The following is a 12,923-nucleotide window of genomic DNA, read 5'->3' on the forward strand; positions in this document are numbered from 1 at the left end:
ACAGCAGGAAAGGCGCAGAGCCGCGCAGAGCTGTAATGCTGGTTTTTAATGTTCCTAAGAACTAGGAAACAGAAATCAAAAATAGACTTTGCTCTTCTTGATAAAAGTAATAAAATGGTTAGCGGTGTTAAATTAATCCTTAAAAAACAAAACCCAAGGAGGTTAAATAAAGCCCAGAGGCTCCGCATAAAAACCACGACGACTACAAAACAGCTGCAAAGACTTTACACACCGAAAGAACTCCTCTGCTCCGCTCCTCCCCTATACAGTACACAGCGGCGGCGAACACGGGACTCACACAAGGGAAAGAAACACGGATGCGATGGAGCAGCCCCGCGAGCTGCGGCGCCACGGACATGACTATTTACACTATGGACACGGAGCTGCACTGGTGCCACCCCGGCCGCAGGAGCCCCCGGGCTCTGCCCGTCCCTGTCCTGCCGGCGCTGGGCTGTGGGCGCTGCCAGGGCCCCTCCAGCCACGGTGCCGGTGCCGAGCACTCGCGCTTCCTGCCCGTCCCTCCGTCCGTCCGTCCATCCCGCCGTCCTTCCGCCCGGGCGTGCGGCTGCCCCTTCCCTCGGCGCCGCGGCTGCTCCTCGGTGCCGCGCTGGCTCCCGTGCCCGGCGCTCCCGGAGCCTCCCCTCCCGCGGTGCGCGGGCACCGTGCAGTTCGCGGGGGGAAGCGGGTGCCGCGGAGCTGCTGCGCAGGAGTCCCCCGCGGCCGGTGCCGCGCAGGCAGAGTCTGTCACTGCGCCCCTGCCATCGGGGCCAACGCACCTCTCCTCTGCCTCCCACCTTGCGCCTTAGTTGGGATTAGTCTCCCGGCTGCTGCTCTGTTCTCGGCCCAGCTCCCGCTCTTTGTCCACTATGGAGGAGGAGGAGGAAGAAGATGAGGAGGAAGAGGAGCTGAGGGTCCGGCCTGAATGCTTGTAGGCTGCAACGAGCTCCTGCAGTCGCTCCGGGGTGGGCTCCCACTTGGCAAAACCCGCGCTGTTCTGCAGGAAGAGGATGGCCGTGTTGTGCACAGACTTGTAGTACATCTCCTCTCTGGAAGAGAAGACAACAGGCACTCCGCATCTCCAACTCAGAACACACCCAGACCCACTGCCCAGCACCTGCCCTCCTCTTCCTGTGCCACATCCAGGACAAGCATACCCTCTCTCATTACCCTGAGCACAAGAGTGGGCAGAACGCAGTATCAGGCACTTCTGAATAAAGATAGAGGCTCATGAACTTTCAGAAGAGAAGCACTGATGCTGCACAGCCACGTTGCTCTCTACCAGCATGTGCAGGGGACATCACTGTCCCTGCAGAAGGAGACTTGTCACGCTAAGGTGTCAGTCTTACCCAGGTACAGAGAACTTCAGTGTCTGAGCACTCGTTACTTAAACAAGCTGTTGCCTGAACTTGTTACTTCAGCAAGAGACCAACAGCCAACTTGCTCCACTGAGCACCGAGATCCCACCTGCCCCTTGCTCTGCTTCCCCCAGGTGCCTCTGAACACTGCAGCATCTGGCAGCCCAGAAACTGCTGCTCAGGTGCTCCCCAGATCTGGCTGGTGGTGGACCAGAGCCGACCCCCACAGCACCCCAGGTAGGACCTGATCAGGCTGCACTTGTGCCAAGGAAGACACCACTCACAAGCCTTTTGTAGCGCACTATCTCAGCAATCAGGAAACCAACATGAAATTCATACATGGGGGTGAGCCCTGCCCTAGTCCTTGGCTGCTCCCTATTCCCACTGATTTCAACTTAGGCCATTTCTGTCACATGGCTCAGATTCGCGTTCCCAGAAGGATCCCAGGAAAAGGCCTACTTTTTGCAGACGTGCTGGGACCCGCTGCGGTATTCGTGGTCGAAGGCTGGCAGGCTGAGCTGGTGCCGCTTGAACTTGCTCTGCTCCATGCGGATCAGGGCTGTTGTAGGAGGGTCCCGCCACTCGGGGATGAAGACGATGAAGGACAGAGGCTCAGTGGAGCTCTCCAGCAGTTTCTGTTCAACAAGAAAATGAACAATCTCAGCACTGGCAGAACAATGATGGACAGGAAACAGTGCTGCTTCTAGAGCAGTGCTGCAGCAGTCACCCTCCTTCACCTTCTGCATCGCAGCCCTGCTGTGAGGCTGCGGGAGCAGTGGGGAGGACAGGACAGATGCAGCTCCAGATGTGAGCAGACATACCTCAAAGTGAGAGACCATGGCATTCATCAGCTCCTCACAGAACGGAGGATTTACCTCGAAAGAGCCACTTACAGGAAAAAAATCCAGGCACGGGCTGGAGGAAAAGGCAAAGATCCCTGTCAGAGAGGCTGCAGTTCTCATTTTCATGCCTTAAAAAGCATTTTTCCTCAGGAAAGGCAGTCATACTCTTGGAAAGCCCAAATCCCTGGCAGTGCAGAGTCTGACCAGTGGTGCTGGTCCCTGGGGACACACTCCACCAGTCCTGACTGCAGGTGACTGCTGATCTAAGCTGACTGAGGGCCTGGGTCTCCCCTCTCCAGAACAGGGACAAGTGCTGGCAGACCCACAAACTGCATCACCCCAGGATCAGAGGCCTTCAGCCAGACCAATGCATCGCAGCCAGTCTGTGCCCACTCACTGCCCTTCTGCAGCCCTGAAGCCACACACCCTCCTTAGCAGACACCACAGAACCAGCCCCGCATCCACACAGAAACACAGCACCAAACGTGGACTCACCCCCTGGATCCAAAATACCCGTCTGTATCCAAGAAGGCCGAACAGTACTGTTTAAAATAGCAATTCAGGGGCGAGGCAAAGCATTCAAAACTCACTCCAAAGAGCTTGTGGAGGGCTTCGAAGACGTGCACGGGAAGTGACCCCTGCAGACCAGTTCCTTCATACAGATTCACACCAAACATCATCTGAGGAGAGCAAACCCTGGGTGAGCCGTGCCTGCACTCGCTGTTCCTGCTGCTCCCTTCACTGACCACCGACCCAAGGCCACACGTCCATGCACCCACTCCTCTAGGTACACAGGGCCCCCTCGTCCTTTCTCAAATTCATGTAGGTGCCCTGCATGTACCCAAGAACGCTCTTTAGATATTTCACCCAACTCAGGCCCCACAAACCAAGTGTCAATTTTCACACATGTCCCCCATGAACCTTCACCTGTGCCTCAGAGTCCACAACTACTGAGGGTTTCTTACAAATAATTCTCTCTACTCCCACAGAGGTCTCCTGTCAAGATCACAATTGCTCCCCTGACCACGGTCCTGTCTCCAAACACCGGGAGCAGACCACAGACCCAGTTTAAACCCCATTTTGCATCAGGCTCCTGGAGCTGTGGGCCTCTCCCAGAGCACAGACGTAAAGTTTCTATTCGTGAGGCTTTCTGATATACAGCTGCGATGAGACAGCACCTGGTATCGACGGAGAAGGCACCAAACCCTGGGCAGGAACTTTTCAAAGCTAGAGTCGTCAATGCAACTGTACCGGTACAGAAGCCACTGCAAGAGAAAGCCCAGCATTAAGCACAAACAGAATGAGCACAGACAAGAGCACACAAACATGCCTCGGAGAGGAACGCTCAGCAGCAGCAGGAGCAGGTGGGGCTCTGCATGGAGGCTGTCAGCACATCTGCTCTTACCACGTGAGTGAACCACAAGCTCTTGACTAGCATGAACATACCCACCAGCAAGTGTCTCAGCAAGAGCTGCCTCGCTGCGGGCATGGCCATTCTTGCAGCACAGTTTGTGTCCAAAGCACACACACACGTCACCTTGTGGCTATTCCCAGCAGGAGCCTGACCCTGACTAAGGTGGGAGCAGCTGTCATCATTTCTGCTGTGATCAGGGCAGTGTCCAGCAGCCCCCAGCCCCTGCACCGTCCCTCCCCTCGCAGGACAGGAGGACACAGGCCCCAGGGCTCAGCACGTACCAGTTTGCTGAAGTAGTTGCGGCTCACTTTGACCATCTCCCCCTTGTACCGCACACATGCCACGTTGTTCTCCATGTGCATCTCCACGCTGGGGAGCGGTGGGGAGGGGATGGCCAGTCTCACTGGGTAGCAGTACACCAGCCTGTCCTGGACCTCGGGAGCTTCCACCTCAGCTACAGACCGTAAAGAGAAAGGCAGCCCATTAGAATCCAAGGACATCTGGGACAGGTTTCACCTCCAAACATGCAGTGACAGGAACAGGGCTAAAGAGCAGTGGTCCCCCAGAAGCACATGGTGATCCCTCACAGATCTCATAAGCAGCTACCTAGGTTCTGAGCTGATTCCTCAAATTAATTCCATCACCCACTGCCAGAGCACAGAAAGGATCCATCTCTAAGACAGACCTGTGGGCTGCACACAACCACCTCAGCATCATGAGGCACATTCAGACAAGTAAAACACCCTCCTTGTTCCTACGCTTATTATTTCAGTTTGCCCCAACTCATCCAAACCACAATAAATACTCCCAGGTTGTCAAGCACAGGAGGCAAAGGAATCCTCCTGCTACCTTGTGGCTACCCCTCATGGGCAGCAGCTTCAGCTGGGAGAGAGAGAGCTCATGGGAAAGATTAGTTAGAAGGAATGAGGCATTCAATCAGGTGGGAAGAAAAGCAGCAAAACCAAGAGCAGCCAAAGGCACACACTGGGATCTGAAGGGAGTCTGAGGAGAGATGGGGCTCAAAAAGGAAAAGGACTATGGAACAGTGGTGATGAAAACAGCAGGAACCATGCAAGAAGCAAAAGGTGACCAGAGGCAGAAGTACAGACATAAACTAGGAAGAAAGAACAAAAGACCTGCCAGGAAAGGAAGAATGCTGTGGAGGAAAGGGATTGTCAGCTGCCCCCAGGAATTCATGCAGAAGTACAGCAAAAAGGTATGATCCAAGGACTCTGTGCACTGGGGTCAGCTTCTAACAAGCTGCTTCATCCTGATAAATCATAATTTATGATACTTGATATTAGAGCTGGCCACAGCACCTGACGGAAGGCACTTTGCCTCTGCACTCACGGTGTGAATGCCAGCTAAGACCTGCACTAAACTGGCTATTCCTGACTATGAAACTCAGCCCCATGGTCTCAGAGCAGCCCTCCCCAGCACGTAACGCTGCTGGAGTGGGGCCAAGCCAGAGGATGTTTGTGCTGTGGTGCAGTAGCCTGATAGCTCCTCAGAGCTGACTGCGTACCAGATATATTGTTCTCTTTGAGTATGGCAAGATTCTTCTCCCGGATCCGCTTGACGTACTCAAGGGATATGTAGTAAATCTTACTGCAGATGCCTTCAACAGAGTCCTTTGCTGCAGCAGACACGTGGGGCCCACACTGTTTGCGTAAGTGCTCCAGGCGGTCCTGAAGAACCAGAGAACCAGAGGCCCTCACACATCCCACCAGAGGGATGCAGAGCCTCTGGCGCTCCCAAATCACAGAGTGAAGGAAAGCAGTCGCAGCTTTCTCCAGGACCTTCATCCATCCCCAACATGTCAGATAAAGGCTTTTCCTGTGGCTTTCCCATCCTTTCCCAGGCTCCCTGTGCTCAGCTGCCCACACAGAGGGATACTGACCATGTAGTCCTCTTTAGAGGCAGAATGGTCCCGTCGCAGCCAGCTGAAGGTGTCCTCCACGTTCCACTTCACCACCTTCCTGCTGTCTGGCGAAGCACTCCTGCTCGAAATGGAGAAGCAGAAGTTAACCCACAGCTGCAGGGCAACAGAATCCATCCATCACAGCTCTGCTACTGCTCCCTCCAGGCCTCCTCTGGAAAGTGCTTCCACACATTTGCACAACTAGGGACTGCCAAAGGACAGTGCAGCTGCCTATTGCCATCTGCATGGGAGAGGCAGAGAACGCATTTATCTATCTTGGAGATGACCCGTTTTGACCCTGCCTCTCATTTGCAAATGCAGCTGCTGCTCGAGGCTTGTGGCTCTGAGAAAACCGCCCTATTAACAAGCTTTCCATTTCCCCAGTGGCTGTCATCTTCCTCAACTCTGCCCTGTGGCAGAATTTGTCAGAGAAATCCCACATGGTATAATAAAATACTGCTGTAAGCTTGCTCCTCTTCAACAGCGGTGAGTGCTTGAGCACCCAGTGTTTTCTCAGGGATAAATGGCAGAGGACATTCCATGTCCAGCATTTCACAGATTCTCACTTGTCTCTGCATTCACTCAGCTTCCCAACATTCTATCAAGAGATGCTTCCAGCACTACTGGTTTTCTTCTGTATGGTTTTCTTCTGTATGTTCCTAACCTTCTCCTCAGTAAGATTATGACCAATGATGAATAACAGGATGCAGCAGCTCCTTCTAAAGTCCCTGTAACTTCCTTTTCTCCTCCGAGTATGGCAGCAGTGTAAGAGGAACCCCCACCTGGATTCAATCAGCCGCTTTGCAGCCTCAGCGTATTTGAAGAGCAGTCTCTTGGCCTCCTCCCGGAACTTGATTCTGGACAACCTGAGGTGAGTTTGAATTCAGATGCATCAGTTCCACAGCTGCCACAGAGGCCAGGTCCAGTTCCCCAGATTGACATCCCCAGCACCCCACTTCATCCCCAAAGTAAAACACAAGAGTACAAAACCAAGGCAGATAAATAAATCACTAGACAAGACCTACCCAAAGCCATGACAGCAAGAAGCCCTGCTTTGAACAGTACCTGATGGGAATGTCGTTCATGATCTCTCTGAACATGGAAGGAGACACTACTGGCTCGCAGTCACTCGGTAAAAGAGGATCTGTCCCTTTGTCAACCACCTTCCTCTCCAACATCCAGCGATTAAAAGACTCCCTTGGGGGGTCAATCCCTGAAGAAACACAGGAAAAGGGTCTAATCAACGTGACAAAGGTGTGCCCAAAAGCTCTGATAAGGATCATGGCACTGGAATTCTGCCTGATAAGTATATAACCAACAATGCCACAGACAGTAAAACCACCACAAAAGGAGATCACAGATGAACCAAAAGGCAGACCACCTCAGTACTGCAGACTGGAACCCACCTTCTCGCTGCTGGCAGAGCTCACGGTAATGTTGCCGCAGCTTGAGAATGAGCTGGGATCGAAGCAGCTCCACCTCAGGGTGTGGAGAAAGCACTTCAGATGGTGCCCTCTGCTTAATCACTGCATTTGTCTGAATATCCAGGTCCCAATACACTCTATGGGAGAAAAAAAATGTCATCAGTGGCCAGATCATGGCCTAATTAATTATCAAATATTACTTCTAAAGATGCTTCCTTGGGCTGTCTGACCAGCCAGGAAATTGAACTATCCAGGCTCCTTGCAATGACCTAGGGGGTGTTACATCCCTCAGGTTCTGCTTCAAAGATGTCTGGAAAACCACCATATCTACCACCAAGAAAAGGACAAGACAAATGGAGACAACTCACTCAGTTGGTCGTAAGAGAGCTGCCTGCTGTTTATCTTCAGGTGAAACACACCATGCCTTCAGAACAGAGGTTCCTGGAATACTGGGGGAGCTGGGGACTGGCTGAGCAGCCGGGTTCCCTGGGACGTCAGCCTGGGGGTGTAAAAGATTAATTACTGCCCCACAGAAAGAGGTAAAGGGGAAGCAGCCGGTGCAGCCAATGGTCCTGCTAAGCAGCACTCGGGATACCCCCAAACTGCTACAGCACATTCTGCCTGTGCTGGTGCACGTTAACATGGATGTGCAAGTCACCCTGCTTCAGTCCCAGTCTGTGATGTCCCAACTGCTTCTCAGTCCCAGTCTGTGATCTCCCAGCTCCCACCGTTTGACTCAGGCCATAGGAGAGAAATGACAGCTTGGCAGGACCTGAGTCTGCTTCTGCTCTTCTACTTTCTGAGTATCAGCTGAGCTACACCAGGGTGGCCTGACCCTGCACAGCTCAAAAACCCAGACGCAAGTTCCAGACCCCCCAGGTTTCAGCTGGAACAACATCCTTAAGACTACTTGTTTCACAGCACCAGACCCACCTTGGGCTTTTTCATACTGTTGCCGCTTGGTGGAACTTCCTCAGAGAATCTCCTCTTCCTCTGCTTGCTCTCCACAGAGGTATCTATCATCCCACCTTCCAGTGGCATCGGAGCTGCGTTCAATCCCAGAGGGTCTGACTATGAGCACCCAAACAACAACAGCACATGTTAGTGCCACAGAGAACTGCTGCGGTTTAGTCCAGCCGGTAACTCAGAACCATGCAGCCGCTCAATCACTCCCCTGCTTCTTCCTCCCCCTGCTCCCAAAGGGATGGGGAGGAGAATGGAAAGAGTGTTAACTCCCACAGGTTGAGATAAGAGCAGTCCAGTAACTAAGGTATAACACAAACCACTGCTGCTGCCACCAATAACAATAATGATAAAGGAAATAACAAGGGAAGAGAACACAACCACTCACCATCCACTGACCGATACCCAGCTCAACCCGAGCAGTGATCTAACCCTTCCGGGTAACTGCCCCCAGTTTATATACTGGGCATGATGCACTGTGGTATGGAATACCCCTTTGGTTAGTTTGGGTCAGGTGTCCTGGCTCTACTTTCTCCCAGCTTCCCCCCAGTCCCTTGCAGAGCATGAGGCTCACAAAGTCCTTGGTCAGAGTAAACATTACTGAGCAGCAACGAAAAACATCGGTGCTATCAGCGCTGTTCCCAGGCTGAAAGTCAAAACACAGCACTGCACCAGCTACTAAGGAGAAAAATGACTGCTGCTGCTGAGCCCAGGACACACCCAAGTCCCAGACAAAGACAGTAAGCCCTTCACTTCCCATTTCACTGCCCTAGCCTGACATGGATGGATGTAAGAACACCAATGTTCACACCTGAAGGAAGCTAAAAAATTCCCTTCTAGACCTGTGCTGTATGCTTTTTTTATAACTTAGTTGAGAAAAATGCACCACAGCTCCCCCAGGGTGTTCCTTGAGCAATGCACCAGGCCGGAACAGCACCACCTGAGTGTGCCCCAGGAGGAAGAACATTTCACTGGAACCAAGCCACACGATGGACTTCACAAGGAGCTCTGGAGGCAGTGAAGACCCTCCCACATGTGCAATCTGAAATCCACAAGACCACGGCACCTGTCCCTGCAGAACATCCCACCATCAGCGCAGCCCCTCGAGAAAAGTGTGCACTTACAATGACATCGTGCTGCCCCAGGACAGGCATTTCCCACAGAGACTGGTTAGTGAAGCGATTGAAGTAGTAAGGGCGATTCTCCCGCTTGCTCCAGCACTTCTCCCAGCCAGCCTGCACCAGCTCATCTGGGAACACAGAGAGAGTCAGGAGAGGAGCATCCTCCATAGCAGCCCCACTACTGTCACAGCCCTGACACATGCACCACCCAGCTCCTCCTGCAGCACCCTTCCTTCACTCTCTGCCTGCTCCAGGGCCCTGAGAACTCCGTGCTGAGCCATCCTAAAGCAGAGTTGTACCTGGCAGGTCCTGCACCAGTCGCAGAGGTTTAGGGGAGCTGGGCTGGTTCTGGTTGGAAGTGCCGGGTGAGTGACTCATGAGAGACGCTTCCTCCGCAGGGCTTCTGTGATTCTCATTGGCCATTTCTCAGCAACCACACTAGAAAACACAGACATAAACCCCATGTTACAGCAGGAGAGATCCCAGATGCACTTGGTCCATTCAGATATAGCACTGCAAGTTTGTTCTGGCAACAAAACAGGGTTTGAACGAGTACACACAGCACCTAAGTCCTCAGTAATAGCTGCTGTCCCGCACACAACTAGCTGTGAGGAATGCTGAAGTCTATGTGGTGCCAGGTAGGGAGCTCTTAAGGCCAGCATTCAAAATACTCTTTTTCCAGCTAAAGCCCTACTGAGAGCGCAGTGCCTGGCCCATAGAGCAGCACTGAGAGCATAAAACATAAATCCACTCCTCCGTGAACACATACCACCTCTGCCAAGCTCACACCACAGCCAAATCTGACCTGTTACACTCAGAGACAGTTTAAAACAACATCTACACGTACAAAAGTGCACATAATTTAACCAAACAGCTCTTGTTAAACAACTTCTGCTGTATAAAATAGCCCTAGCGCTTCACTAATAACAGCTCCCGTGGTTCAGAGAACCACAGGCAGGGGTCAGGACCTCCCGGCCTGTTTTCCTCAGCATGTCCCAGACTAGCTGCAAGGCTAGGTCAGACAGGTTTAGCCTTTGGTACTTTTTCATTTGCATAACAACAGTTATGCAGAAGCAGCTCTGGTGAGACAATCAAGCTCCCCTAAATCATAATTTAACATTGCCAGCTAGAAAGAGCCGGGCTCTTCCTCTTAGTCACCACTGCTCCCCCGGGGAGGTTTCTCTAACAGCACTGCAGCCTGCTCCTCCCCACAGCCTGAAATACAGTGGCAAAGACCCGGGAAAATGAGGTAGTTTAAATAATTACTGTTACCTCAGTTACTTAATTCGACTCAGGCCTCTGGGGACACGCTGCACAGCACCGAAGTCAGGGCTGCAGCAGCACAATCTTGTACCCAGAAGTGTTTCTAACTGAATACCACAGCAGCCCCAGCTGTACACACGCTTTAGATCATCTCGTAAGTAAGCCCCTTGTTTGGTCTGCAGGCCAAGTTACCTGCAGTTTTTCACCTTTGCTCCCCTTCCTGCCCGTAAAACCTGCTGGCTCTGTCAGAGGAGCAGAATGGTGAGAGCCAAAAGGATCCCACTAGCTGGGGTGCCTGCAGTACCACCTGTGGAACTGGTGTAATGCAGGCCACGGCTGAGGAACTTGAGCCCTCTCAGCACCCTGGAAGATGTTCCCATCCTTCCAGCCAGGGTGAGCAGGGAAAGGTCTGGGACACTGCAGGAACCCGGAGCTTCAGCCTCTGCTCACAATCAGGCAGGTGACAATAACCAAGCCCCCAGGCGAGAGCGTCTGCCACACAGCTCCAGCGCAGGTCAGGACGTGCAGGGGGCTCAGCCAGCACGGGGCAGTGGCTGCAGCTCATACTTGCTGCGGAGCCCCAGCTCCTCAGCTGCCAGACAAGGGCCACAGGGGTGGCCGGGGACTGCTGCGGGCACAGAGCCCTCCTGGGCTGTGCTCAGCCCTTGCTCAAACTGAAGCACATGCAGGTGCTTGCGTGTCCTGCACAGTACACAGAGAACACCTTGTAATAAACCGGTACATACTGATGGGATCAGACCTCCCAGTGAACGTCAAGAAGTGACAGACAGTGCTGGCTATCAAGATCCTCCTGCACCGGCCAGCACACAGCAGCTGCAGTGACCTGCTGGTGCTCAAACCCACTGGCAAAGAGGGGTTCATCCCTGTCTCTGCCTTCTCCTATTTCTGGATAAACTAGGATGGTTGAAGTAGACAAGAAGCTTTATCACTTGATCAGGTTTGATGAGTACTGAACGCAAGTACCCTTAAGGTATGGGTAAGGGGAAAAGCAAACTGATGGGAATCCTAACTTTTATGCACACGTGTTGGGACTTAAGTCAGTGAAAGGGATCCAGAATAATAATAAAGGGATCCAAAATAATCCAGCATTTTATGGTGATCATGGTTGGTTTTATACGCCATGGTGCATACAGTACTTCACAGACAACACTGTCCCTGCCCAGAGAGCTTACAACCTAGGAGCAGCAACGCAACCAGAGACCGCAGCAAGGTGGAAGGACACGGAGCGACGAAGTACAGCGAACAGGGTCGTCGTTTGTTTCCATTTCACTGAGGCGGGATTTTACACAAGACAACGGCAAACGCAGACAAAAGAGAGCAGCGACAGCCCCGGGGCACAGCAAAGCCTCTCCCTCACCCCAGAGCCGCGCCGGGAGGCTGAGGCCAGGCCACCGCCGCCCTCCGTCGGTACCTGCCCCGTCCCCGACAGCCAGACCCTGCGCCCGGGCGGGACGAGGGCCGAGCGGGGCTCCGCTCCCGAGGCGGCACGGACACGTGTGGCGAGCGCGCCGGGGCCCGGGGCCCCCGTCAGCCGCGGGCAGGGACGCAAGCGTGTGCTGCCCGGCAGCGCCCGGGGCCGCGCTCCCGGCGGCGGTGACCGGACGGAGCTCCTCGGCGCGGCGGGCCGGGACCGAGCGGGTGCGGAGCGGAAGCGGCGGCGGCGACACCTCTGCAGGCTGGACGGGAGGAGTCCGGGGGCACGGCGTAAGCGGGGCGGAGGCGGGCGGCCCCGCGAGTACTTACGGTGCCGGGCTGCCTGGCGGGACGCGTGGCCGTGGCTCCGTGCTGGCCGCTGGCGCGCCGGGGCCGCATCCTCATAGCGGGGCGTCCCGCGCCGGGCCCGCGGGGGCCGCTGCGGAGACAGGAGGCCGTTACGGCGCCGCGGGGAGGAGCCTCCGGGCGCGCGCGCACGCGCGGCGGCGGGATCGCGGGTCCGACACGGCCAGGGCAGGCGCGGCGGCGGCGGCGACTGCGCTCTAAGATGGCGGCCGCGGGCCTGCGCCGCCTCCTTGCGCCGCCTCCCGCCGCCGCCCGCCCGCCGCCGCCCGCCCCTGCCTCGCTCGCTCGCAGCCGCGCCGCTCACCTGTGCGTGCTGCCGGGGGCTGCGGGCACCGGGCGCCGCGACGCCGGCCCCACCTCCGCCTCGCCCGCCCCGCCGCCGCCATCTTGCGCCGGGACCGCGGGCCGGAGGTGCGCAGGCGCGGGGCCGCCCCCCCATGGCACTGCGCAGGTGCCGCCGCGCGGCCACCGCCCGGCACATGCGCGCTGCCCGCCGCCCGCCGGCCCGCCGCCAGGGCGCCTGCGCACAGCTGAGCCCGCGCTCGGGCCGGGGGAAGCGCATGCGCGGAGGGGGCGCGGCGGCCGCGGCGCCATCTTGGGTGTGTGCGGCCGGACCCGCCCTGGGCAGGGCCGCGCCGCCGCTATTTCGGGCCCGCCGCGGTCCCTGCGGCCCGGCCCCGCCGCCGCGGGCGGGTCCCTGCACAGGCCGGGCGCGGCCGCCGCCGCCGCCAAAGCGCCTTTGAAGAGGCGGCGGCGCCGGGGCGGGGCTGGCGGCGGCCGCGCAGCGGGTCCCGTGGCGGGGCTTCCTTCGGGCCCGCCC

General features: G+C 55.7%; 1 protein-coding gene across 1 annotated transcript; it reads right to left on the bottom strand.

Annotated features, from left to right (window-relative positions):
* Nucleotides 1-27: 27 nt before the first annotated feature.
* On the bottom strand, nt 28-12,155 carry PCIF1 (phosphorylated CTD interacting factor 1). Its single transcript, XM_065691473.1, has 16 exons — nt 12,068-12,155; nt 9,340-9,478; nt 9,044-9,168; nt 7,890-8,027; nt 7,325-7,455; nt 6,939-7,093; nt 6,598-6,745; nt 6,315-6,398; nt 5,512-5,611; nt 5,137-5,299; nt 3,893-4,065; nt 3,376-3,462; nt 2,693-2,877; nt 2,177-2,270; nt 1,815-1,990; nt 28-1,046 (listed from the first exon to the last, which is right to left on the bottom strand). The coding sequence occupies exons 2-16, from the start codon at nt 9,461-9,463 to the stop codon at nt 803-805; spliced, it is 2,127 nt and encodes a 708-aa protein (XP_065547545.1). The 5' UTR covers nt 9,464-9,478; nt 12,068-12,155; the 3' UTR covers nt 28-802.
* Between the last annotated feature and the right edge of the window lie 768 nt (nt 12,156-12,923).

The sequence above is a fragment of the Lathamus discolor genome, chromosome 11 (genome assembly GCF_037157495.1).
Source record: "Lathamus discolor isolate bLatDis1 chromosome 11, bLatDis1.hap1, whole genome shotgun sequence".
Lineage (NCBI taxonomy): Eukaryota > Metazoa > Chordata > Aves > Psittaciformes > Psittacidae > Lathamus > Lathamus discolor.